The sequence below is a fragment of the Rhodotorula toruloides genome (genome assembly GCF_000320785.1).
Source record: "Rhodotorula toruloides NP11 unplaced genomic scaffold Scaffold11, whole genome shotgun sequence".
In the NCBI taxonomy this organism is placed as follows: domain Eukaryota; kingdom Fungi; phylum Basidiomycota; class Microbotryomycetes; order Sporidiobolales; family Sporidiobolaceae; genus Rhodotorula; species Rhodotorula toruloides.
Genome location: NW_015622971.1, coordinates 437,597 through 460,682, shown reverse-complemented (window position 1 = coordinate 460,682; position 23,086 = coordinate 437,597). Strand labels below are relative to the sequence as shown.

General features: G+C 62.2%; 13 protein-coding genes across 13 annotated transcripts in view; 8 read left to right on the top strand and 5 right to left on the bottom strand.

The window, feature by feature from the left end:
• The window catches only part of RHTO_01047 (Zn(2)-C7 fungal-type transcription factor), a gene marked incomplete at both ends in the record, with an annotated part of 2,678 nt that extends 2,368 nt beyond the window's left edge, over positions 1-310 (top strand). Inside the window, one exon of the mRNA XM_016414731.1 lies at positions 1-310. This exon is cut by the window's left edge and continues 123 nt beyond it. Coding sequence (XP_016273412.1) covers positions 1-310 — 310 coding nt within the window.
• A 229-nt stretch (positions 311-539) lies between these two features.
• RHTO_01046 (rab GDP-dissociation inhibitor) lies at positions 540-2,463 on the bottom strand (the record flags this gene model as incomplete). The annotated part of the gene is made up of 9 exons (XM_016414730.1): positions 540-732; positions 787-931; positions 986-1,425; positions 1,484-1,592; positions 1,653-1,891; positions 1,949-2,031; positions 2,118-2,163; positions 2,283-2,365; positions 2,443-2,463. 9 exons carry the CDS (start codon positions 2,461-2,463, stop codon positions 540-542), a joined length of 1,359 nt encoding a protein of 452 aa, XP_016273411.1.
• A 199-nt stretch (positions 2,464-2,662) lies between these two features.
• On the bottom strand, positions 2,663-3,522 carry RHTO_01045 (exosome complex component CSL4; the record flags this gene model as incomplete). Its single annotated transcript, XM_016414729.1, has 6 exons — positions 2,663-2,811; positions 2,870-2,894; positions 2,954-2,998; positions 3,066-3,206; positions 3,268-3,324; positions 3,385-3,522. 6 exons carry the CDS (start codon positions 3,520-3,522, stop codon positions 2,663-2,665), a joined length of 555 nt encoding a protein of 184 aa, XP_016273410.1.
• Positions 3,523-3,626: 104 nt separating this feature from the next.
• Positions 3,627-3,919, top strand: RHTO_01044 (mitochondrial outer membrane translocase complex, subunit Tom5; the record flags this gene model as incomplete). Its single annotated transcript, XM_016414728.1, has 3 exons — positions 3,627-3,636; positions 3,721-3,816; positions 3,879-3,919. 3 exons carry the CDS (start codon positions 3,627-3,629, stop codon positions 3,917-3,919), a joined length of 147 nt encoding a protein of 48 aa, XP_016273409.1.
• Positions 3,920-4,797: 878 nt separating this feature from the next.
• On the top strand, positions 4,798-6,918 carry RHTO_01043 (uncharacterized protein; the record flags this gene model as incomplete). The annotated part of the gene is made up of 5 exons (XM_016414727.1): positions 4,798-4,843; positions 4,979-5,387; positions 5,441-6,138; positions 6,193-6,685; positions 6,747-6,918. The coding sequence occupies 5 exons, from the start codon at positions 4,798-4,800 to the stop codon at positions 6,916-6,918; spliced, it is 1,818 nt and encodes a 605-aa protein (XP_016273408.1).
• A 274-nt stretch (positions 6,919-7,192) lies between these two features.
• RHTO_01042 (3-alpha(or 20-beta)-hydroxysteroid dehydrogenase) lies at positions 7,193-8,291 on the top strand (the record flags this gene model as incomplete). Its single annotated transcript, XM_016414726.1, has 6 exons — positions 7,193-7,237; positions 7,320-7,355; positions 7,414-7,702; positions 7,771-7,872; positions 7,931-8,047; positions 8,110-8,291. The coding sequence occupies 6 exons, from the start codon at positions 7,193-7,195 to the stop codon at positions 8,289-8,291; spliced, it is 771 nt and encodes a 256-aa protein (XP_016273407.1).
• Positions 8,292-8,880: 589 nt separating this feature from the next.
• RHTO_01041 (uncharacterized protein) lies at positions 8,881-9,419 on the top strand (the record flags this gene model as incomplete). Its single annotated transcript, XM_016414725.1, has 5 exons — positions 8,881-8,893; positions 8,960-8,981; positions 9,050-9,080; positions 9,164-9,244; positions 9,309-9,419. 5 exons carry the CDS (start codon positions 8,881-8,883, stop codon positions 9,417-9,419), a joined length of 258 nt encoding a protein of 85 aa, XP_016273406.1.
• A 161-nt stretch (positions 9,420-9,580) lies between these two features.
• RHTO_01040 (uncharacterized protein) lies at positions 9,581-10,488 on the bottom strand (the record flags this gene model as incomplete). The annotated part of the gene is made up of 7 exons (XM_016414724.1): positions 9,581-9,709; positions 9,770-9,779; positions 9,823-9,858; positions 9,963-10,027; positions 10,163-10,171; positions 10,253-10,356; positions 10,461-10,488. The coding sequence occupies 7 exons, from the start codon at positions 10,486-10,488 to the stop codon at positions 9,581-9,583; spliced, it is 381 nt and encodes a 126-aa protein (XP_016273405.1).
• Positions 10,489-11,014: 526 nt separating this feature from the next.
• Positions 11,015-11,718, top strand: RHTO_01039 (mitochondrial ribosomal protein subunit L28; the record flags this gene model as incomplete). The annotated part of the gene is made up of 2 exons (XM_016414723.1): positions 11,015-11,185; positions 11,311-11,718. The coding sequence occupies 2 exons, from the start codon at positions 11,015-11,017 to the stop codon at positions 11,716-11,718; spliced, it is 579 nt and encodes a 192-aa protein (XP_016273404.1).
• Positions 11,719-11,886: 168 nt separating this feature from the next.
• On the bottom strand, positions 11,887-16,868 carry RHTO_01038 (WD repeat protein, regulatory associated protein of mTOR; the record flags this gene model as incomplete). The annotated part of the gene is made up of 9 exons (XM_016414722.1): positions 11,887-12,095; positions 12,151-12,227; positions 12,283-12,402; positions 12,457-12,677; positions 12,734-12,951; positions 13,009-13,251; positions 13,309-16,534; positions 16,593-16,643; positions 16,704-16,868. The coding sequence occupies 9 exons, from the start codon at positions 16,866-16,868 to the stop codon at positions 11,887-11,889; spliced, it is 4,530 nt and encodes a 1,509-aa protein (XP_016273403.1).
• Positions 16,869-17,281: 413 nt separating this feature from the next.
• On the top strand, positions 17,282-17,889 carry RHTO_01037 (autophagy-related protein 12; the record flags this gene model as incomplete). Its single annotated transcript, XM_016414721.1, has 4 exons — positions 17,282-17,426; positions 17,501-17,637; positions 17,696-17,758; positions 17,830-17,889. 4 exons carry the CDS (start codon positions 17,282-17,284, stop codon positions 17,887-17,889), a joined length of 405 nt encoding a protein of 134 aa, XP_016273402.1.
• A 553-nt stretch (positions 17,890-18,442) lies between these two features.
• RHTO_01036 (uncharacterized protein) lies at positions 18,443-20,771 on the bottom strand (the record flags this gene model as incomplete). Its single annotated transcript, XM_016414720.1, has 7 exons — positions 18,443-18,607; positions 18,674-18,782; positions 18,849-18,926; positions 18,992-19,685; positions 19,747-19,941; positions 20,004-20,252; positions 20,312-20,771. The coding sequence occupies 7 exons, from the start codon at positions 20,769-20,771 to the stop codon at positions 18,443-18,445; spliced, it is 1,950 nt and encodes a 649-aa protein (XP_016273401.1).
• Positions 20,772-21,730: 959 nt separating this feature from the next.
• Positions 21,731-23,000, top strand: RHTO_01035 (TPR domain containing protein; the record flags this gene model as incomplete). The annotated part of the gene is made up of 6 exons (XM_016414719.1): positions 21,731-21,844; positions 22,039-22,332; positions 22,394-22,430; positions 22,496-22,594; positions 22,692-22,850; positions 22,921-23,000. 6 exons carry the CDS (start codon positions 21,731-21,733, stop codon positions 22,998-23,000), a joined length of 783 nt encoding a protein of 260 aa, XP_016273400.1.
• Positions 23,001-23,086: the final 86 nt, after the last annotated feature.

Here is a 23,086-nt window from a genome sequence, read left to right as displayed (position 1 = left end):
CTCCCCGCCCGCCTCGACATCGGCCGCAGAAGGCATTGACTTCGACTCGCTCCTCTCGCAACTCAGCTCCGCCTCACCCGACTCTTCCAGCTTCTCGCCTCTCTCGTCAGGCTTCTCCCCCGGCGTACCGTCGACCCCGCACGAGTTTACAACGCCTGCCGAGTTCGATGCGCTCCTCACGAGCCTCGGCGAAGAAACGAGCCCGCTCCATCAGCTCGATACGATGGACGGCGACCCCAACTCGCTCGGGATCGGGGCAGCGGTTGGTGCAACCGCGATACCGTATGGCTCGCGCCCGCCGCCCCTGTAGATTGATGCCAGCTGGACCGGCTCTTCCTCAGTACCTTTGTTGTCGTTCTCGGATCTCTTCGTTCTTTCGTTCCTCCGGCCGTAATTAGACATGCTGCAAAGGTAGAAATACATTCTCACACCGGCGCGGAAAGTGTTTGGAACGAACTGCAGAAATCGATGAGGCACCAGAGGGCCGGGAAGCGGGAGAGCAGGCAGAGTCGAGGCAGAGTGTCCATGTCGAGCGTCGTCTACTTCGCATCGAGGTTCTCCTCGTCCCTCTTCTTGAGCTCGAGCTCGGAACCCATCGCTCGGCGCCAGACGTCCTTGACATCGTCGCACATCGTCTCGAAGTGCGAGGTTGCGTCGTAGGAGCGGGTGACGAAGACGTTGTCGTACGAACCGGACGACGCGGGCGAGTAGATGGGCGCGATAGAGATGAACCTGCGAGAAGGGCATCAGAAGGCAGGATCAAGCAGACGTCAGAGCGGCACGGACTTGTCGTAGATGGGGCCGAGGAGCTTGAGACCGGGCTCGAGCTCCGCTTCGGGGTTGCCGGTCTCGACGACGGTAGAGACGATCGCGATGTAGACGTCCTTCGCGCAGACGTTGTGCGTCGAGGAGACTCCCGCAATGTAGATGTCTGGGCGAGACGGCCGTCAGCGGGCTTCGCGAAACCGCTCGAGAGGAAACGCACCGTGCTTGCGGTTGACCTGCTTCTGAGGGAGGATGATCTGAACAGAGTCCGAGTCGTCCGTGTTCGGGATTGGGTGACGGAGGATGCAGATGGCGCGAACGACGTGTCCCTCGAGGAAGACCTTGTCCTCCTTGTCCGCACCGCCCTTGCCCGAGGGGTCCACAAAGTAGCTGGGGTCGCCAATGACCTTGTCGGCCTTGACTGTCTCGCCGCCCGAGGTGACACCGACAAACTTGCCCTTGTCGTCGTACTCGATCTTCTCAACGGGCTTGTCGAGCATGTACGTGCCGCCATAGATGGCCGAGAGACGCGCGAAACCTTGAGGAAGCTCGCCGAGGCCGTAGAGAGGGTAAAGGTAGGGCGACTTGCCGTAGCGAGCCATCGAGGAGGTGTAGAGGATGATGCGGTTGTACGTTTCGCGGGCGGGCTGATTCAGGTAGCTGCGCGAAGTCGTTGTCAGCGAGCGTGTTGCGACGAGTTGCGGCTGGCCAAGCGCACTCATCGTCGAGGTAGAGCGCCATGGCGTGGCCGATGAAGTCCTGCGTGCCCGCCTCGAGGCCGAACTTGTAGTAGACCTCCTTCATCGTGTTCTTGTCGAGGTTCAATCCTGTGGGATGACAAAATTAGCTAGGTCTGCTTGCACCAGCAACGGGAGACGGCAACGCACCCTGGTGCGTGTTAGGTTCGTCCTCCTTGTAGCCCTGGACCCAAAGGAAGAAGTTCCTCGCGCGCCTCTTCTCAAACAATCCCAACAGCGGACTCTTGATCGCCTCCATCTCGGTTGATGGGACTTTGGCGATGCGGTTGTCGCGGAGGACGTACGAGCCGGCGATTTGCTTGAACTCGAGGTACCGCGTCACGTCGGTGTGGACGAGCATCTTGGTCATCTCGCCGTTCGCCATCATGCTGCAACGTCGAGAGTCAGCGAGTTTGCAAGAACGGAGCAAAGGAGCTGACACGCACAACTTGGGAATCAAGTCGACGGCATAGTCGCGGTCACGTCCCAGCTCTGCCGGCGGCTCGGTGCCCCTGAACTTCTTGTAGAGCTGTCTCGGGACCACGAGAATGATGGCGGTACGGAGTCAGCGCTTGTCCAACACCGTCATCATGCCGTCTCGGGTCTCCAACGCACCTGGGTGAGGTTGAGACTCGCCGATTCGGCGCCATAGTAGTCGTTGCTGTGTGTTCAAGATGTCAGCACTCTGCCACTGGTTCCGAGAGACGAGCAGCCCTCTGCACGGCTGATCGTGCAGGACCCCCGTCAACGGCAAGAAGAGCGAGACGCCGGCCAACGCACCGGTCCATGTGAAGCACCTTCTTCCCCTCGACCGACAGCAATCCCGACAAGACACATTCCGTCAAGCCCGTGCCGAGGATGATCTGCGACGAGGTTGTCGGGGGGTGGGTCAGTCGGACTGATGAAGCGAGATTGTGAGCGAGTGAGGGCAAAGGCGTACGACGTCGTAGTGCTCATCCATTGTTGTGGTGTGTAGCTTGTGTTTGAGCGAGAAAGGCGGGTTGAATCGAGCGTTCCTACGAGTGCAGGAGGACGGAGGAGGTGAAGGGAGGTGGGGAGGCGAGCAAGATGGCCACTCTCGCTTGTACGGGACTAGATGCGAGGATGATGCGACGAGCATATGGTTACAACAAGACAGGCGTGCGCGAACCTCCAGAAATCTACTCGGGACCCGCGACTTTGCGCGACTCGACTTCTCCAGTTGAAGGATCCCGCATCTCCTCCCAGCTGACCGCTTCCAGTGCTTCGCCTGTCGAAGTCGAGACGGCGAACAGTACACCAAGCGAGTTCGCGGCGGTGGAGAGAAAGTCTGCGCGGTGAAGGCGGGTTAGAAGGGCAGTCTTGGTTGTGGAAGCGAAGGTACGGACAGGATCGAGAGTCGCCGAGCGAGATCTACGATGCCAACGGTCAGTACGAAGTCAGAAAGAGCAGCTAGATGGCAGGATACTCACGACTTTGGCGCGCACAACGTCCCCAGGCCGGAAGCAAGACCAAATCTGCGTGCAAAGTCGCGACCTCCGTCAACCTCGGCATCCCAAAGGCACCTAGCGCTTCGGCGCGCACCTTGACAGAGTCCTTGGCAGTCTGTCGAACGTCCTGGCTTCGGATGATGCCAGTAAAGTCTGGTCGACAAGGTCGCCCGTCGACGGTTAGGAGGGAGAGAGTCGCTGCTTGTCGGGTGATGCGGGAGACAGTTCCGATGACCTGCGTCGTATCACTCGCTGTCAATGAAGCGGAACTAGCTTGAGAGCAGGGCGGGACGCACGATAGCATTTGGTTCAGGAATCGCCTGCGTCTCCTCCTTCCCCTTGACGCTCAGGACCTGCGAGAACGGGCTCGGTCAGCCCAAGGAGACTCAGCAAGCACCTGTAGCCGTACGCACCCCGCCTTCCCGGCTGACTTCGCCCACCAACGCCGCATAGACCTGTCCTCCTCGGATCCACGTCCCAGGCCCTGCAGCGAGGGTTGCGCCGGTCGTTTGTGTAGAGAGCGGCTGTCCAGGAAGCACTAGAGCAGCCATTGACAGCTTGTCAGGCTTGAGTGAGCGAGTTGGTCAAGGTCAGGTCCTCATCAGCTTGCGGTTGACCCTTGCACACTTCGCCGCACACCTCGCCAAGCACCAAGATGTTCGCCGGTAAGTCCGATCTGGCTCATAGAGACTTTCTAGCGCGGCGCTGACTTCTCCCGCTCGCGTTCCGCGCCTCCCGTCCTCCTGCAGGCCAGGGACCCTCTCCAGCTCAGATGGCGCTCGCCAAGCAACAGGCCCGCCTCTCGATCCGCCAGTTCCTCATCACCATCGGCCTCCTCCGTGCCGGTACGTCCCATCCGCCCAACCATCAAGTCGGGCGCGAGCTGACCCTCGTTCGCTTCGAACAGCACCCTTCGCATGGACATACGTTGCAAGGCTGTGGAAGTAGGCACCTGTTCGTGCGGCTTGAGGACAACTAGAGTGTACATACGCAGCTCACTCGTTGGACGGATGGCGACGAGGGGAGGCTGCTCCGCTCTCGCTTCTCGAGGTTCTCTGGGCGCTGTTCTTCCCGACGCTCGCTCCGCTTCTGCTGATTCACGTCCTGGTCGAGATCGCCTGGTGCACGCTGACGGTGGCACTCGCCTGTTTCTTGCGGGACGAACGCGAATGGAATGCCTGGGTGCGTCCTGAGATTCCCTTTTATTCCCGCCGTCCCTGCTCTACCGTCTCATGCCCGCTGATCTACTGCCCGCCACAGCTTTTGCACAATTCTCACTCGCCGACGTTGCGCAGAACACGTCGTCCCCTTCCCGCAGATTGCCGCCTCTCCTCCGCTGAATGCCTGTCGCAAGACCCCTCCGTCCGAACCCCGTACAACGTTCACTTGCGTGTGACACTCCGCCTCGACGTCACCTTGCCGCGATCCCTTCGCCCTCGCTAGCTCGGTGCGTGAGGCGACAAGGGGTTTCGATCGATGCATCCCGGCGACAGTAAGGGTGGTCAGGAGGCGAGGGTCGATGCCGCACGCCGGGTGACGTGCAGACTCTTGTACGGTACTGTTCCGTCCTCAGAAGACCTGCCCTGTTGGGGCAACTTTTGCTCTGAAGTCGAGGTCGTCTGCCTGCCCCACTTGGTCTTGCTCCTCTCGCTCTGCCCTCGCTGCGAGCCGGGATGAGCCTACAAGCTGCGCAACACCCCGGCAGACGCACACAGCGCACGAGGCGCAGCTCGCACTCGCCTGCGCGCGACGACGACTCACGCCACGCCCCTCACTCTTCGTTGCCGAGCACAACTTTGGCAGCCGCACGCGACTCGGGAGGCGCGATGGCCGGTGCGGTGGATGCGCAGAACAAGGACAGCGGGACTGAAGGTGCGCTTGCTTGCTCTCTCGCTGCCTCTCTCGCGCGACACGAGGCTATCGCGCTTCGGATGGCGGAGAATGCGGGGGATTAGGAGGTGCGGGCATCGAGCAGGGGCTGATCAGGTTGCGTGTGTGCGTGTGCAGCAGCGTACACGTCTCCCTGGACGGGCATCAACTCGCCCTCGTCGTCCGATTTCGAGGCCATTAGCGAGAGCGAGGTTCCCGACCCTCCTTCTCACGCGAGGGGCGGGATCGCACAACGCGGCGCATACGTCCCTTCCAACCTCGCCAGGTCTCTCCCACAACACCGCAGGGTGCGCGAAGACTCGTACGACAGCAGCACAGACCGGACGGGACTTGCTGGGACCGCAGACCACGCGGGCGGACTTGGCGGCTTTCTTGACGAGGAGCAGCACCGGCGCGGGATTGAGGGCGACGACGAGGACAGCAGTGCGTTTGAGGATGTTGAAGAGGGACGAGGGCGGGCGAGGACGAGGCGGGTGCGCGATCCCGAGCTGAAGAAGTCGATGCTCGAGGAGGCGTTGCGCTCGAGGTGCGTTCGTTCCGACCACTCTCACGTTTTCGGTCACTGACAGCATTCCACAGTCTTGCGACGTTGCTTTCGCTGGCGCCCGTGCAGGCGGGTCTTTCGCAGACGCCGTCGATGTCGTACGCCTCGCTCGCCTCGCTCTTCCAGCCGACTGCATCGTCCGCCTCCGCTTCTTCCTCTTCGACAGCCAGCTTCGCACCTCGAAGCGGCAGTCACCGCCCCGCACCCTTCGCATCAGCCCTCTCCGACCCACTCGAGGAAGACGACGAGGAATCTCCCGCTCGTCAAGTCCACGAAGATGTCTTCCTCTCTTCCTCCTCCTCCGCTTCCTCATCTGACGACGCAACCCGTCTCGCGCCGACGAGTTCAACCCGCACTCGCGCGATCCCCATCTCCCGCGCGCGCGACCACTCCCGCTCATATTCCGACTCCCTTCCCCCTTCTTCATCCGACTACTCCCCTTTGCAGCCCTCCCAGCCTCTGGGCGTCCCCACCTCCGACTCTCCACCCGTCTGGAGTCGGCGCCGCGCCGCAGCAGTAGGAGGAGGCCTGCGCCGCCGCGGCCGCGGAAGAGGAGGGAGTACGAGTCCCGGACCTGCGAGTGTCGAGGAGCGTAGGAGGGCGAGGGCGGCTGCGGCTGCGATGGCGGGAGCAGCGGGGGTGAGCGCGTCGTTGGCGCATTTGAGGGAGGGGGAGTCGGCGGAGAGTGAGGGCGGGGCGCTGACGGAGGGTGAGGGGGAGATGGTTGAGCGAGGTGCGAGCCTCCGCCTTCTCCCGTCATTCGTGCGCTGATGGAGTAGATACACAGACGAAGCGTTCCATGACTTGCTCGAGGCGGCGCGCTTCTTCTCCGACCTCTCGCCGCGCGCGTCTCGCGGTACTTCCTACTTCTCCCAGCCCAGCTCGTACGACTCGACGAAGACGACCCTCCCCGCGCGGCCGCCTGCCACGTCGGCGACCTGGTCGTCGAACCCGCTCTTCCAGTCCCTCTCGACCACCACCACCCCGCCCCTCTCGTCCGAGGAAGACGACCCCGCACTCGCGAGCGAATCTGTCCCGACGCTCGAAGGGCTTTCGAGTGAGGGGGACGAACACTCGCCTGCTCCTGCTTCCACAGGCGAGCAAGACGAGAAAGGACGCCCGGTCAAGCGCGAGGGACCTTCGCACGAGCGCAAGGAAGAGTCGCAGCGCGCGCGGGGGTTCTTCCCCTGGTTGAGGAAGCTCGGGAGTACGATCGAGGTCAAGGTTTGGCATCTCGTTGGGATTTGTGGCGTGTTGCTCGGTGCTGGATGGGCTGCAGGGTGAGTCGTTCTACACCCAGAACTGGTAGTCTCCCGCTGACTATGCTCGATGGCCGCGCAGCACCCTCATACACACTCTCGCACCGGCATCCTGGCTCGCCTCGCACCTCACCTTCATCCACACGAACGGCCCGCTCCTGACCGCCGCCTCGTCGCCCGCCATGTCCGCCTCCGCCTCGCTCAACGGCCACGTCTCGCCGTCGCAGGAGAAGATGTCCGCCTTGTTCTTGTAAGACTAGCCGACTCGCTTACGCCGCCGCCTTGCACCTTGCTTCCGCCCTTCTCGTGTCGTCTTTCGCATCCGCCCGCTCGCCGTCTATGTTTGTACCGGTCCCCCGTTCTCGCCCCCTTCGCCTGCCATTAGTTCCCCTGTTTCTTGTCACTACTCTCGCTGCAACCGATGCCTCTTACTCTCCGCTCCGTCGTTGAGAACACTTTCCTCCGCCGCGGTCCGGCGGCTTTGCCTCGTCCTCCGCTTGTCTCCCTCTCGCCGCTCACTCGCTCAACATGGCCACCGCAAACTCGTTGGAAGGAAAGGTCGCTATCGTCACTGTGCGTACATGCTTGTTTGCGGCTCGGACGAGCTCACGTCGCTGACCTTGCGATGGTCGACCCCACACGCGATGGAGAGCAGGGTGGAGCATCCGGTATCGGCTTTGCGACTGTCAAGGTGCGCACACCGCTCACTCTCACGTTCTCTCGAGCCATGCTGACCCGCTCGAGCGCAGACGTTCCTTGCAGCCGGCGCACTGGGCGTGACCATCGTCGACCTAACCTCCGACTCCCTCTCGCGCGCCGTCTCACTCCTTCCCTCATCCTCCCACTCTCGCATCCTCACCTACGCAGGCGACGTCTCCTCCCCCTCCACCGCGTCCGAGTACGTCTCCAAGACGGTTGACCAATGGGGACGAGTGGATGTGAGCGTCCAGTGTGCCGGGATCTCGTTGCCGAGCAAGAATGTGGTCGATATGGACGTTGAGGAGTTTGACAAGACTATCAGTGTCAACCTGAGGGGAGGTGAGTTTCCCCGTATGAAGAGGCGGTCGAGGAAATGGAGCTGACCTTCTTTGCGTTGGTGTGAACAGTCTTCCTCGGCTTGCAGCAGAGCTTGAAGGCGATGCTTGCGTCTCCTTCTGGCGGCAAGGGCTGCTCCGTCGTCCTGGTCAGCTCGCAACTCGCCTTCGACGGTTCGTCCGCTTCTCTCCGCTCCGCCCTCCTTTGCCTCTCTGACAGTCTCCCTTGCAGGCTATCCCGGTTCGGCACCCTACTCGGCCTCGAAGGCGGCTCTGCGAGGACTGATGACCTCTGTCGCGCAAGAAGTCGGCCCGCAAGGAATCCGCGTCAACGCCGTCGCTCCCGGTCGTGCGTCCCTGTTCCCCTTCCCCCTCGCTCCCCGAAGGCCCGCTCAGCCTTCTTTTGCGCAGCTATCGACACCCCCATGCTCGCCGGCTTCCCGAGCGAAGGCCACACGACCAAGGGCAACATCAAGCGCGCGGGCCAGCCGGAGGAAGTCGCGAATGCGATCTTGTACCTCTCGAGCGAGATGGGGAGCTATTGCAGCGGGACGACGCTCAAGTGTGATGGAGGGTGGAGTAAGTGGTGCTAGGAGGCATAGAAGGTTTGTAGTGGAGACGAGGGTTTGAGGACCAGCCGGACGAGGCGGACAAACACGACTCTCAAGGCTCGCTGGGCTGCTCCCGCTCTTTCGGCTAGCCCCGCCCGTCGCGCTGAGCCTTCACGGAGGAGCTTACACGGCTGGACACCTCACCACGACGCCTTCTGCTGATCCTGCTGTCGACTTCGCTCGCCTGCGAAGGTTAACTCCCTCAGAACTCGCTGCGCGTCTCTCACGCGTGCTAGACACTCAGGCGCTCCTTGCTAGGCTCAGTACGCTCGCAAAGACGAATGTCAACGCCTCGACGCGTCGTCGTTGTTTTGACATCCGGGTCGACCTCCTCTCGCGCGTTGACAACCTCGCCTCTCACGCGCCCTTCGTCTCTTTCCCTCCTTCCCATCACTCGCTCACTCTCAACTCACTCGCACGCACTCAGTGAGTAGCTGGCAACGCGCCATTCACACTCTACTGCACCCTCTCGCTTGTCCCGCTGTCCTCGCACGCCTTGCACGCTTCACACGCTCGTCGACGCTGACCATCCCCAACCTCGTCTCGCACAGACTCGCACCACTCGCACAATATGGGCAAGAACGGTATGCCTCGCCTCGTCGTCTCGCACGCGCGCACAAGCTGACACTCGCTTGTCCTCCCTCACGCAGTCGCCGTCAAGCTTCCCGCCGCGTTCGTCACTGATGGGTGGGTACGAGGTCCGTGCGACGCGCTGATCGTACTTTCCCTCGCTCGAACAGCAACGACCCCGTCTGGCGCAAATACTACTCGGTGCGCTCTCTCTCTCTCTTCCTCCCTGCCTGTCTCTCTCTCGCCTCGCTGACCGCGTTCTCGATCGGCTCGCACGCAAACAGGAAGAGAACGAGAAGCTTAAGAAGACTCACCCGGGCTCGACGGGCGCGTACCGTCGCCGCATGATCCAAAGCGCCTGGCGCGCGCGTCCTTTCCCTCCCCTCATCCTCCTTGGCTCGAGCTGACCCCGCCCGCCATGACGCGCAGAAGGAACACGCACCGGCCGAGGACGAGCCCGTCTCGTCGAAGAATAAGTCGGCGCAGGGGAAGAAGGGTGGGAGGAAGTCGGTCTCGGACGAGTCGTCGGGATCGGACTGAGCGCATTTCTAGGTCCTCGTCGTGTGTTCGTTCCTGTTTGTAGTATCATCCGCTTCGCTTGTAGTCGTCTGTCCCTGTCGCTTGTCAATACACCCTCGCACCCCTACTCCTGCTTCGCCGGCGAGAGCGGGTGCGAGAACAGCGGAAGGCTTGCGTGTCACTCACGAGAGCCTCGAGGCAGGCGAAGAAGCGAGTTGCATGCGCGAGAGTCGGGCGAAGAGTCGAAGAGAGGAAGGGAAGGGCATGAGGTACAGGAAGGGGAGGTATCGAAGCGGGTTATGGGCTATACACTGCGAGGGCAACACTGTCAACAAATACGCGAGAGACAAGCTGGAGCGTGAGCTACGCACCTTTTCAGGGCTGAGAGGCGAAAGCGAGGCGAGTAAAGCAAGACTTGACGAACCGCTCAACCGTCCGTCGCATCTCGTTACTCTTCTTTCTACGCGCTCGCCCCCGTGACATCATCAGCAGCCAACTCACGAGACAGAGCCTCGTACCAAGGAGGAGGTGGGCGAACGCACGTAAGCTGCCCAGCGGGCGGACACTTCTTCGCGGCGCTGGGTGCCCGTCCAGTCTGGAAATTCTTCCTTGAGCTCTGCGGTGACGCGCTGTAGGCGTGGATCGTGGAGCAGGGAGCGTGGGAGGGGCCGTGCGATGGGAGGGAGAAGGGAAGGTCGAGAGGAAAGGCGAGCGGGTCAGCGGGATCCTCGGCGAGCACGCGTAGGACGGCTTCGATGACGCACCGAGACGAACTGTGAGCGTACGAAGCGAGACATCCATCCTGTCAGCGCTCGAAAGCAGTCGCGAGCAAGGAGAACAAGTCACGCGCTCACCTGCTGGTACGTCTCCTTCCCGCCTGACTTGCCACCTCTCGACTTCTTGCCGTTCGACGAGGGAGACGACGAGCTCTTCCACTTGGTCGAGCTGGGCGTGGACTCTGTCGCAAGCGAGCGGAGGGGGAAGACGTCAGCTCACGATCTGCGAGGGTGTGGCGAGTGCCGAGGCGGGTTCAGCGAGAGGTCGAGGAGGAAGGAGACGTACTCTTCTTGCCGCCGGTCGTGCGAGCCATGTTGGGGATGCAGGCGAAGGAGGAGAGAGGGTCGAAGCGGTGCGAGGGGGATGTGCGCGTGCGGCTGGATCTCGAGAGCGTTCAGCGGTGAGCTCGGGCTGGTTTGTGAGACGCTCTGAGCGTGTTCGTGCAGCGAGAGTGAAAGGTAGGAGCGAGAGAGAGGCAGAGCGAGTGTCATGGGTCGAAAGGAGACATCGAGGGACATCAGTTCTAGGGCCAGCGGGTTCGGCCAAGGAGACCGGACCGTTGAGATCGCGGCTCTGCATACAAAGGGGAAGTCCAAGGTCCGAGCGAGCAAGCCAGGAGGCATCGTCCGAGGCAAGTCCCTCGAGGAAGAGGAGGAGGAGGACCGCGGCAACAGCTTGGGAAGCGATGGGACCTGGACGGCACGCTTGAACAGCTTCTCTTCTGTAGCACAGCCTTGCCAGCGAGCGCAAGTCCGCGGACAGCGTGTCAAGCGGTGGTCAGACCCGCTTCGCCAGTTCGAGCGAAGGTCGACCCTCGCCAAACACCCTCACACACCGCCATGCTGCGCTCCTCCAGCTCTGCACTGCTCAACACGCTCCAGCGAACACACGCCGCGCCGCGCGCAGCCCGCTCGTACGCCGCCCAGACGTCGACGAGCGCCAAAAAGGCCAAGGGAGGACGGCCCATCGACACGATGGCGGGAGACCCGCGAACGCAGTCCATCAAGACGGTGCGTTGCAGTGCATTCTTTCTAGCCGGCCAGCGAGGCGCCAGGCGGGGTGGACGAGCTGACCTCGACTTTCATCTCTCTTCATCGCCTCCTCTCGACAAACTCGCTGTCCTCGCCCTGTACAGGTGCTGTTGGAGTCGGACCCGTCAGAGGAGGAACGGTTGGAGGCGCTCCTCAAGGTCATCCCCTCGCCTGAAGCTCACGAGACGATCGAGCGCGCCTGGCAACTTCACCTCCGGCACAAGCGAGAAGCGCACCAGGCCGAAATACATCGCAAGTACGCCTCAATGCGCGCCGCGATGGACCTCCTCGAGGAGACGGACAAGGAGCTTTTCAGGAAGGCGTGCGGCAAGGCGTTCACGACCTTGGAGCAGGCGGACGCGACGAATGCACGGTTGAACGGGCTGGTCCCGAGGGAATGGAAGGTTCCGACTGACTTGCCGGCGGGCAAGATGTGGAATGCGGAGTGGAAGGCGCCGAAGGTCAGGAAGCCGGAGATGGCGGCAGCGGCGGAGCAGCGACCAGCAGCATGAGTGAGGTGGAATGGATGCGTGTGCTCCCTGAGACCTCATCGGGCTCTGCGAGAGGGCAGAGATGATTATGCAGGTATAGAGAGGACGCTGCGAAGCGAGTCGTGGGTTCTACAGTGACTTCCGGGTGGGAGAGAGGGCAACAGGACGAGGCGAAAGGGTAGGACAAAGCTAGAAGTAGGCCGAGTATGACAGCGTCGTCGAGACCGAGTTGAGCGTCTTGGAGTAGTCTTGCATGCGAAAGAGGTTGATGTGCCCGACGTGCTCGGTTGACGATCCGGGTCGCAAGCCGTCGCTCGAGGCGCAGCCGAGCATCATGTGGTGCGGGTGGAAGGCGAGGAACGTCATCGACGAGCCCTTCGACGATGTCAGTCCGCCGGCTGGGAGGGACAGGGTCAGCGCAGCAAGGGACGAGGACGAGCGACGCGGACGTACAAGTATTGCGGAACTTGCTGAACGGCTCGGACAAGTCGTCCATGTTCCACAGCTTGACGACGTTGTAGGCAGAGGAGCTGCATGACGAGAAGTCAGCAAAGTGCAGGACGCGATCGGAAAGGCGAGACGCACGTCGCAAAGATCGGAGCATGCTCGTGCACCGTCATCTGCGTGAGATTGCCCTGATGCGCTTGGAGCGAGGCGATAGGCTCGGTCAGGCGGATGTCCCACAGACAGACTTGACCGCCGAGACTGCAAGAGCGAGGTTAGCGAGGGGATGATGCGGGGAAAGGAAGCGCAACGCACTCTGCGGTGGCCAGCTCGCGGTTCCCGCCTCGCTGCATGTGCACGTTCTGCAGCCACGCATTGTGGAAACCGGTGTACCGTCTCACCATGTTGTCACGCGGCGGAAGCCTGCGATCGTAGACGCGCAAGGCGCCGTCGCCGAATCCTGCGACGACAATGTTGCCGGCGACCTGGTCGCACGTCATCGAGGTGAGGCACGAGTTGGCTCGAGTCGGGAGGTCCTGCGCACGTCAGAGCGTCAGAGAGGGCGAGCGCAGACCAGGTAAGCAGGACGCACCTGGACGACCGTCTCCCTCGTCGCGTCCCACACCCGAATGTACTTGACGTTCCCGCCCATCAAGAGCTGTCCCCGCCCTTGCTGCCACTCGACGACGAGCCCGGCATCCTGCTCGCTTGAACTTCGAGGCAGCTCCTCAGCGATTCCTTGGAACGCCGAGATGAGCTTGACCTGGTCAGGCGACTCGTACGAGCGGAACAGTCGGATGTCGCCGTCGGCTGCGTGACGACGTCGTCAGTACCATTCGATTGCGCGAGGAAGGAGATTGCACGCACCAGAAGCCGTCAGGAGCAGCGCGACGTCGTCCTCGTTGACGAGCCGGAGCGTTGTGATCGGTACATTCTGCGGCGTGCCGTTGGCAAAGTAGTTGACGCGGTAGTTCTTCTCCCAGTCGAACACCGTGATGTTGCCCTTGTCGTCGGACGAGATGAGGTGCGGCTCGAACTGGTGGAACATGATGCGGGTCGGGACTGCATCGCCGGCGATGTAGCCGATTTGCTCGTCCCAGCGTGTTCGGCCTGCACGAGGAGTTGTCAGAGCGGGAGCACAGACGAGGCAAAGGAAGCAGGACGCACAGGCTGGCCCCTTCATCGGCTGAGTCTTGATGATGACCGCCTCGTTCCGCTGCCGCCGCCATACCCGCTCGTTGTGCAGGACACTGCCCGGCTCGTCCGCCTCTGTCGCACGCATCTGAGGCTCCTTATAGTACTCGAGGGCGAAATCGAAGAAGGTACCCTTGAGCGGGAAGACCTGGTCGGGGCTTTCCTCCGCCGCCGTCGCGACATTCGGCGCCTGTCTCCGCTTCTTCAGACGCTCTTCATCCTGCTGAATGAGCTGCGCAATGATTGAATCGACCTGTGACGAGTCGGGCTGCGAAGACGGCCGCGACTTGATCGCGGGCTTGCCGACTCTTGCCTGGAGGTGGCGGAGCGAGTCGGTCGAGGCGGAAGAGCTGATGCTGGAGGCGCCGCTGGCGGGCGTTGAGGGAATGCTTGGCTTGCCGTTGAGGCGGAGGGCGGAAGGGGGGTGGCCCGGAGGTGGTGTCGGCGCGGCAGAGTGGGCTGGTGTTGGGCCACCCTCAAGAGCGAGGTGCGCCAAGCTCTTCAGGGCTGTGGCAGATCGCTTGATAGTGCCGCCGAGGCCCGTGGTTGTCGGTGTCGAGTGACCGTTCGTCTTTGGAAGCGGGTCTCGCGCGTAGATTTGCTCGCGCTGGATCGATGCGGGCGCTGGTGGAGGTGGTACACGCGGCTTCGAAACGTCGGGAGAGACGGAGTTCAGGAGAGCCCGTGCAGGGGGACCGAGAGCGGAGGAGAAGAGGATGTCGAAGATGTAGTCCATGACCTGCTGAGCGAGTTCGGCGATCTCGAGTTGCGGGTCGGCGGTGAGCTGCGTGAGCGTCTGGTACATGCACGAGAACATGGTCGCCTGGAAGGCCGGGTTCGACGGCCCCTCGTTGCTTTCCGCCGCCGCCGTCAGGCTCGCCGCGATCGACGCCGTCCGCTCCTCGATCCCGCTGCTCGGCGCGTCGCCCGCACTCGCGCGGCTGACTCGGTCGGCAATCGCTCGGTACGCAGCGACGACGAATTGTCCCTGGTGCTCGTTCACGATGGACGAGAGGAGGACGACGAGCTCGCGTCGAACGGGCGGCGAACCGTCGGACGACGACTTGAGTGTCGCCATCGCGACGCCGAGCTCCACGTCCGTCTGCTCGCCTGCCGACAAGCCAGACGCGGGTCCGCTGCAGACGATGGAGCGGCCGAACTTCTTCGCCGGGTTGCTTGAGCCCGTGGCGCCGAGCAGTGTCCCGAGAGCGTACACGACGGCGGCGCGCACCTCGGGCACCGGATCGGTGTGTAGGAGGTTGCAGAAGACCTCGTGCACGCGCGATTTGACACCCATTCCCTTGGCCTCCTCGAAGTCGTCCCACATCATTGCGATGCAAAGGATCGCCCACTGCCGCAAGAGAGGGTCCTCATCGCGGAGGTGGACGAGGCACGACTCGAAGACGTTGACGCGCAAGCAAGCGACCTGGCCGACCTTGAAGTCGCGGCAGCAGACGGCGAGGATGAAGGCGCACATGGCGCGGTGCTCCGAGACGTTCGGGAGGTGGAGCTGCTGGGTCGAGGACGGGTGCAGGACGGAAACGAAGTAGGTGAAGGGCGCCTGGTCGACGGATCGGGCTGCAGGGTACGCCTGCTTCAGGAGATCTTCCTTGCACCCCTCGTAAACGGCGAGGATGCGCGCCCAGATGTAGATGAGGACGGGCTTGAGCTCGACGGCCGGCGCTTGCAAGAGTCGGAGGACGTAGGCGAAGATACCGATCGAGAGCGCGACGTTGACGGCCCAGGGTCCGAGGTCGAGGAATTTGCAGAGGAGGATGAGCGCCTTCAGCCGGTGCGCCTGCGAGAGAAGGACTTGGAGGACGACGGGAAGCTGTTCGGGGTGCCGTCGTTTCGCCACAGTCCCTTGCTCGAGCCAGATTTCGAACGCGGTGAGCTGTTCAGCGAAGAAGGTGGAGTGGAAGTATGGGGATGGCGGTTGAGGCGGGAGTGGTGGAGGCGGCTGGTCGGGCAAGGTGGGCGGCTGAGGCGGCAGCGAGTCAAGCCATCGCTGCTCGTGCTCGAGGAGGGTGGGGACCTGGGCGAGACACATGTCGACGGCGAGATCCCAGCTGTCCCAGAGCGGGTGATTGTGCGTGTGCGGGAGGGCGGGGACGGAGATGGGCGTGCACTCGTAGAAGCGCATGATGCGCTCGGCGAGGAGGAAGCCGCGGAACAGGGCGGCAACGACAAGGTCGTGGCGGAAGAGTTTCTGGAAAAGATCGCGGGGCAGGGTGTTCCACGCAATGGTGTCGGTGACGGCGGTGAAGATCCACATGAGCTCGCCGAGCGGTGTCCGTCGGTCGTTGAGCTTGCCGGGAATCTTGAGGAGCATGTCGAGATCGAGATTGGTCTTGAGCGGATTTCGGAGGAGGAAGAAGCGGAGGGCGATCTCGATGGGCGAGGTAAGACAGCAGGTGAAGAGATCGGCAGGGAGGTCGGGGTTCATGGGCAAGGTCTCGTGCGAGAGGCATGCCGCAAGCTGGATCGTGTCGCGGAAGGGGACGTTTGGGATTTGCGGGCCCGCATTGACGGGCTGGCCGTCTGGTCCCACGCCTTGAGCCGCTGCCGCCGCCGCTTCTCGCGCGAGGTCCGCATCCCGCTTCGTACTGAACTCCTGCACCTTCGAGACGATGTTCCCTGCCGCCGAGCAATCCCAGACGTAGATCGCCGGACTGCCAATCCACCCGATGATCTCGGCGAGCGAGACCGGGATGTACTGCGTGTACTGCCGGTTGAACATCCAGATCTCGCCGGACGGTGTCGGTTTCGGCACGCCATGGCCGTTGTAGTAAAACAGCGTCCGCTCGTTCTTTGCCGTCTTGCGCGCGCCCGTGCAGAACTTCTTGGCGTCTTCGATAGGCGGGTCTAGATACTGCTTGTAGCGAGTCTTTGGCGTCGCGGCGAGGTTCTCGAACTGCTGCTGGAGGTTTTTGCCGATGCGCTCCATTGCCTTGTCCTTGGCGATAGCGAAGGGGTCGACCCAACACTCGAGCTTGGCGCAGGGGTCCGTCTTGATGATATCGGGAGGGTCGTAACCGATGCGGAGACAGACGACGAGGACGGCAGAAGCCGTGCGGATGCGGTCGCGGTTTCGCCAGTCGATCTTTTGGTCGGCAGGGTCGGAAGAGGGAGGTTTAGGGAGGCCGACTCGCTCGTGTCGAGTGTCGGTCCAGTATAAGAAGTAGTTCTTTTCGAGTGCCTGCAGAAAGCGTTGTGAGCACGAAGAAGCGGGCGGAGGAGAGCAAAGCGAGGCAGACCTGGAGGTACTCTTCCGACGAGTACGCCTCGGCAAACCCGTGCCGCATGTTCTGCGCGCGGAGGTCATCGTCAGCATGAGTGTTCGAGTGTAACGAGCCACGAAGACGCACCGAATCGATGTCGACCGCCTCATCCCAATCGCCGAATCCTTGACCGTATCCCAAGTTGCTCAGCGCCGAAGCCTGCTCTTCCTCCTCGTCGTACTCGTCCGACTCGGACACATCAGAGTACTCTGCCGCAGCTTCGGGAACCTGCTGTTCCGGCAAGCGCGGCATGGTGTCCTGTTCGCGGGAGAAGCGGGGAGATGCAAGGTCAGGGACACCGCGGCGCCAGTGCGGTACGGGAGCAATCGTCTGCACGCCGCATCAGGGCGAGAGGAGAGCTGCACTGACCCTTCTGCCCGGATCTGCCAGCGTCCTCCTCGTTTACCGCCGTCGTGTGTGAGTGCGGGGGACGGGAGAAGAGAACAGCCCTAGCGGCGTAAGATGTGAAGGCGGCGCAGTGATAGGCTCCCCAGCGTTCAGTCAACCACAGCTAGACGCCGCTCAAGCGAGAGCAGGGTGACGGTCGACTCCAACCTCCTCGTCCTCATCTGTTTCCCGCCTTCGTCACCCGCAGATCCTATCGACCGGCTAGCGGAAGCTGACAGAGGCTCTACATCTGCTCGTTGAACCGTGCTACTCGACTCATGTCGTCTCTCGCCGCTCAAGCCGTAGCCTCGCGCCCTCCGGCCGTACGCACCGGGACCAGCGGTGCGGGCGCTACGGAGCAAGGGGCGAAGCTGACGCCGCGGGAGGCGTTTGAGGCGTCGAAGGCCAAGGAGGCAACGAAGGGTGCGCTCCGTCCCGGTCGATTTGCGCTGAGGATTCGCTCACCCCACTTCGTTCCCTCCTTTGGCGTCGTCTAGTCGTCGTGCGGTTCAAGGCGACGGGAAACGCCCCGATCATGAAGCAGAATCTCTACAAGATCACGGCGAGCAACCAATTCAGGGCCGTCATCGCGTTCTTGCGGAAAGAGTTGGCTTGGAAACCGAGTGACCCCCTTGTACGCCCTCGCTGGCCATCACTCAGGCTTGCGGATGCGCTGACATCGATAGAACCAGTTCCTTTACATCAACTCTTCCTTCGCGCCTGCACCAGACGACACGGTAGCCGATCTCTACAAGGTGAATCTCCTCTTCGCTTTGCCTTCACCCAAGCCTTGACCGGTATCAGCTCACCTTTTACTCGCACGCAGTGCTTCGGCACGGAGAACCACCTCATCGTCAACTACAGCTCCACGCAAGCTTGGGGATAGGGCCGACAAGCACTGCCAGCATTTCCTCGCAACCCGATACCCTCCTCTCTTTATACCCCGTCTGTCTGCAATATACTCGTTTCCGCCCCTCACGCACTTCCTGGGCAAGCTCGGCGGAGCGTCACAGCAACGCGATGCGGCCCGCAACACTGCTTGCTTGCTCTGCCAGTAGACATTCTTGCTTCGCTCGGCGCCGGATCTGTCCCTTCTCGCCGACTCTCGTTTTAAGCGCGGCCGAGTATGCGAGAATAAAGTATGCTACAGAGACAGCGCGTGGCTGACGATTAAGGGCCAGAGCTACTCAGAAGCACGGAGGTGGTGATGGAAGGGAGGTAAGGTTGAGCTACAACGAGCGACACGGGTCGGCTGTGAGGCTGCTACATGCGGGAAGAGGAGAGGGATACAGGTTTGTATGCGAGGAGAGAAGAGGGGAGACCAGACCAGACCAGACCAATGCAAGAACGCTGCGTAATGTTACCGACGCCTTCGACGACCCGACCTCGACGCCGCTCCGAAGTAGACTCGGGCTCTTTTTCGAAAGAATACCGAGCGACTATCGGAGCCGAGCGTGTTGCTCGAGGACCGCAAAGGGGTTGACCAGGTTTGGCCGAGGAGTCGCCTTGCTCGCGCCAATTTGGGCGGATCCATCGCGCTCAGCCAGGAGGACATCGCCGTCCTGGATGATCGAGCGCTTGTGCCAGTTGGGCGCGAGGAACCACTGAGGCAAAGGAAGAGCAAGGATCAGCATGCCGCTGGTCGAAAAGAAAGGTGGAGCTGGACGCACAGTCAACTTGGTGGCCTTCGCAGGTTGGGACGTCGTGGTGGTCGTCGACTGGGCAAAGGCAACCGGGTAGCGGTTCTTGAAGATGACGCGACCCTGCTTGGTCGTGGTGCTGACGGGAAAGTGCATGTCAGCGCAAGCTTCGGCTGGCTGTGGGTGAAGGATATCGAGGACTCACGTCGTAGTCTTTCTGGTCGTGGTGGTCTTCGTGGACGACGTGGCCGGCTTGCTCGTGGTGGTCGAGGCTTGCGTCGTTCTGAGGAGCGAACGGGAAGGTTAGTTCAGCCCCTCCGGCGACAGGGACTGCGGAATGCTACTCACGTCGTGGCAGACGAGCTCGTCGAAAGAACAGTCGACGAAGCGGTCGAGGAGAGCGTCGACGAGACGGCCGAGGCCGAGGCGTTCGCCGAAGCCGTCGCGTTAAGGGTCGAGTTGAAGACGGCGCCGGCGCCCGAGAGGATCATGCCGGTCGCAGGCTGCGCACCGATGCCGGTGCCGAGGATCGCGTCCGGGTCGTTGCAGATGTCGAAGACGAGGGGGAAATCCTGGAAGTTGTCCTGGAGCATCGTTCCGGGCGTCGTCTGGTGGTCGTAGACGAACGCGCGGGGCGAGGGAGGCGGGACGGACGGGACACACCAGCCAGAGACGGAGCCGCCGAACTGCGCGGCCGAGGCGTCGTTGCCGTAAAGGGTGGCGTTGTTGTGGCCGGCAACCGAGATCGCGTAGCCGAAGTAGCCAGTGCCCGACGACTTGAGGACGTTGTTGCGGAACGTGCCGAACGAGGTGCGCGCCGCCGTGCGGTTGTCCGAACCCCAGGTCATCGAACCGAGGGCGATGCCGGTCTTGAGCATGGCGCCTTGGGTGTTAATGACGTTGTTCTCGACGACGGTGCCGTCGTACGACCCCGACCAGGGAGCCCAGTCGACGGCGTTGATACCGCCGAGGGCCTGACGGTTGACGATGTTGATCGTGTTGCCCGAGATGGACGAGCCGGGAGCACCGAAGATGACGATGTCTGGCGAGAGGTGTGGTCAGCAACGCAGTAATTTCTGAGGAAGACTTGCGAGTGAACTCACTGCCGTCGGTAGCGTCGGTGATCACGTTGCCCGAGACGGTCGAGCCGGCGCAAGCGAGCGAGATTCCGTCGGCCCACTGACCAGGCGGGATGACGGTGTCGCGCTTGAACTGAGCGCCGTTGTTGGGCGGGTTGCCCGAAGGTCCGACTTGGTTGTTGACGATCTTCATTCCGCGGCACGAGAGGTTGTCGCCCTCTGCACCAGTAGACGAGGTCAGCGACTGTGACGCAACGGGAGGGAAGAGGAGAGCAACGCACCAATGCCGTGAAGCGCAGACCAGCCGCGAGGCTCCCAGATGTGGCAGTTCTGGACGGTCTGTCCAGAGTTGGTGCCGCCCATCTCGAGGAGCGCGATACCCGAGTTGTAGCCCATTGTGTCGCGCGCGCCGTAGACCTGGATGTTCTGGACCGAGACGTTGTCGCAGCCGGCGCACTGGGACCAGATGGCGCACGACTGGTTCTGGCCAGCGACGGTGACGGTCGCGCGGGCGCTGTCGGTGGGGTTGCCTGCAATGTGAGAGCTCGTCAGCATCGTCGGCGAGGCCAAGGACGACGTGTGAACGCACCCTGGGTGGTCAAGACCTGGTTCGCAGCCGAGAAGAAGATGGCGTTCTGCAGCTGGATGTTGGCGCCAGGGCAGAGCTCGACGACGGTGCCAGCACCGCCGTAGTAAAAGAGGGACGAGATGACCGTGTCGTTGGCGGTCGAGTCGAGGCAGGTCGTGGTCGCCTGGCGACGGACGAGGGTGTCGCCACCCATGTCGTCGCGCTTCTGGAAGTCGACGTCGACGACGTCGTCGAGCGCACGGCGAGCCTTGACAGCGGCGGAAGCCTTTGCAGCTGCAGCCATCTGGCTAATCATGTTGGCGATCGCCTTGTCCTCGAGGTACTTGGGCGGAGGGAGCTGGGCAGCCGGGGTCGAGGCCGCGCGCTTGTACTCCTGGACCGGGGAGGGGCGAGGGAGAGCCGCCGCGAAGGGCGAGAGGGCGAGGACCGCAACAGAGACGACGGAGGCGAGAGAAGGCATGGTCGAGAGGAAGTGAGGATGGGAAAAGCTCGAGGAGAGGGGAGGCTAGGGCGATGGGATCGAGGCGAAGAGAATGCTTGAAGGACGACTGCCAGCAGTCGTGTATGCGAAGAAGGAAGAGACGGAGAACTCGGACGAGCGCTGCTCTGGTCGAGGGGTGAGGAACGAGAGAGAGAGAGAGAGCGAGAGGCAAGCAGGACGGAGGGACGTCGGTGGATTGTCCGGGCGACAAAGACGCCAGGAGAAAGCCAGGTACACGATCAATTCGCCCGCCGCATCTGCAGAGCGATGCTTCCGCAACTGCTGCGTCGACCCTGACGGAAGGCCCTCCTCGCGCCGAACGAGGATTGACGACGCTTTGAATAATGCTGATTGCGCGTCTCGATCGTAAATTGACTCTTGCCAGGGAAGGCCGCACTTCAAGAGCAGTCCCAAGAGCGGCCTGATGGTGAGAGGGACGGCGCCGGATGCGGAAGTCGGGAAGCGAGGTCGTCCTCAAAGGCGCTCGACAAAGGCAGATCCGCCCGGCCTGCAGTACCGGTGCCCTCCGCAGCGTGGCCTGCATCCTCGTAGAAAGCGGGATAGCGCAGAACTGTGTCCAGCCGCGGGAGAAACGAGACCGAGGAGGAAGTGCTGCTCAGCGACGCTCGTGCGCGACGGGAGCCAGCGCTGCCCTTCTCTGCGTATTCTGTTGACCCGCGCATGGCGATCCCACTGCTCCAGCCGCCAGCGAGCGTTGGCTGGGATAGCTGTCGAGGGGCAACTTGCGATGAGGCCGATGAGGACGGGCTGGCTGTCGACTGCTTGCTGCTGCTCTGCTGAGCAGGCTGAGAAGACGCCGGCGCTGCTGTACTAGCTGCTGTCATTACGTCTAGCGCCAACCATACCACCCGCACAGTCTCTTCGAGCCAGCTCGCTTCTCATCAGTTCAACGACGACTCGCTCCTCGCCCCGACGCCATGTCGACATCTGGAAGCAGGTTCGAGGAGCTGGACGAAGGCGACACGGTCTCTCGCGGCCCTGCGCAGACCGAAGGAACGGCGCAAGCCGAGGAATCTGCAGTCTCCTGGTCCGTGAGTGGACTACCCTCCGTGTTCTCGAGCGCTCGCAGCCTGAAGGGCCGGCTCATCGGTGGATGCGGTCCTCTGGCTGTTACTCGTGGGTCTCCGAGGTCCTCACAGCCACCGGGACACGAACAGGCCAGACGGAGCTCCGAAATTCTGGACCTCGCAACTAATCTCCTGTCTCTGTGCCTTCTCCTGCCCAGATACGCGATCTGCTTGAACGGGCGACGTCTCTGAAGGCCAAGGGAAACACCGAGTTTGGCCAGGGTCGCTGGCAGCCCGCGCTCGAGACGTATCGAGAGGCCATAGCGGAACTGCCGCCTGCTCCGCCTAAGCCTGCTTCGCCAAGCCTGAAGGGCAAGGAGAAGGCTATCGAAGACGATGGTCAGACAGAGCAGAAAGAGGAGGAGACTGCCGGGACTGCCGGCGAGCAGGACGAGGTGAGGGAATTGAGGGCGATGTTGTCTGCGAACGTAGCCGCTTGTCTGCTGAAACTTGTGCGTTCGCGCTCTCGCACTGAGCCTGAGGACGGATGGCTCAACCTCTCGTGACTGACAGGAGCGCTACAAAGAAGCTGTGACGGCCTGCGATTCTGGTACGCCCGCAGGCTTTATTCGTTCCGCATTGCGGCGTCGGCCTGATCATTCGCGCGCTCGACAGCACTCGAGGAAAAGCCTGACTATGCGAAGGCGCTGCATCGTCGTGCGCTGGCCAACGAAGCGATTGGCAGCTGGTCGAGTCTTGAGGCCTCTCTCGCCGGTGCGTTCCCAGGCGCGTCCCGCTTCCGCGACGGCTGGACCGTCGCGCTGCGTGATTACTGACACTCTCCGTCACTGCGTCCGTCACATGGGCGCAGACTTCAACAAGCTGGCAACACTTCCCGATGTTTCTCCCCTTCTTGCCGACCAATCCAAGGCAGCTCAACGTCGTCTTCCGGAGAAGATCAGAGCGGAGCAGGATAAGGAGAAGGACGAGGTCATCGGCAAGCTGAAGGATCTCGGCAACACGCTTCTCGGTCCGTTGAGACCCGCCGAACTTCCGCCATTACTCCCAACATCTCGCTGATCTCGTATCTACGCTCGCAGGCAAGTTCGGGTTGTCGACGGACAACTTCAAGTTCGTGGAGCAGCCTGGCGGAGGACACAGCATCTCTTTCCAGCGGTAGTCACCTTTCTTCACGCTCTCACGCCTCCTACGCTGCATCGCAAGCATCTTCCCGCCTCGCTACTTTTCAGACTCTCCTCAAAGAGA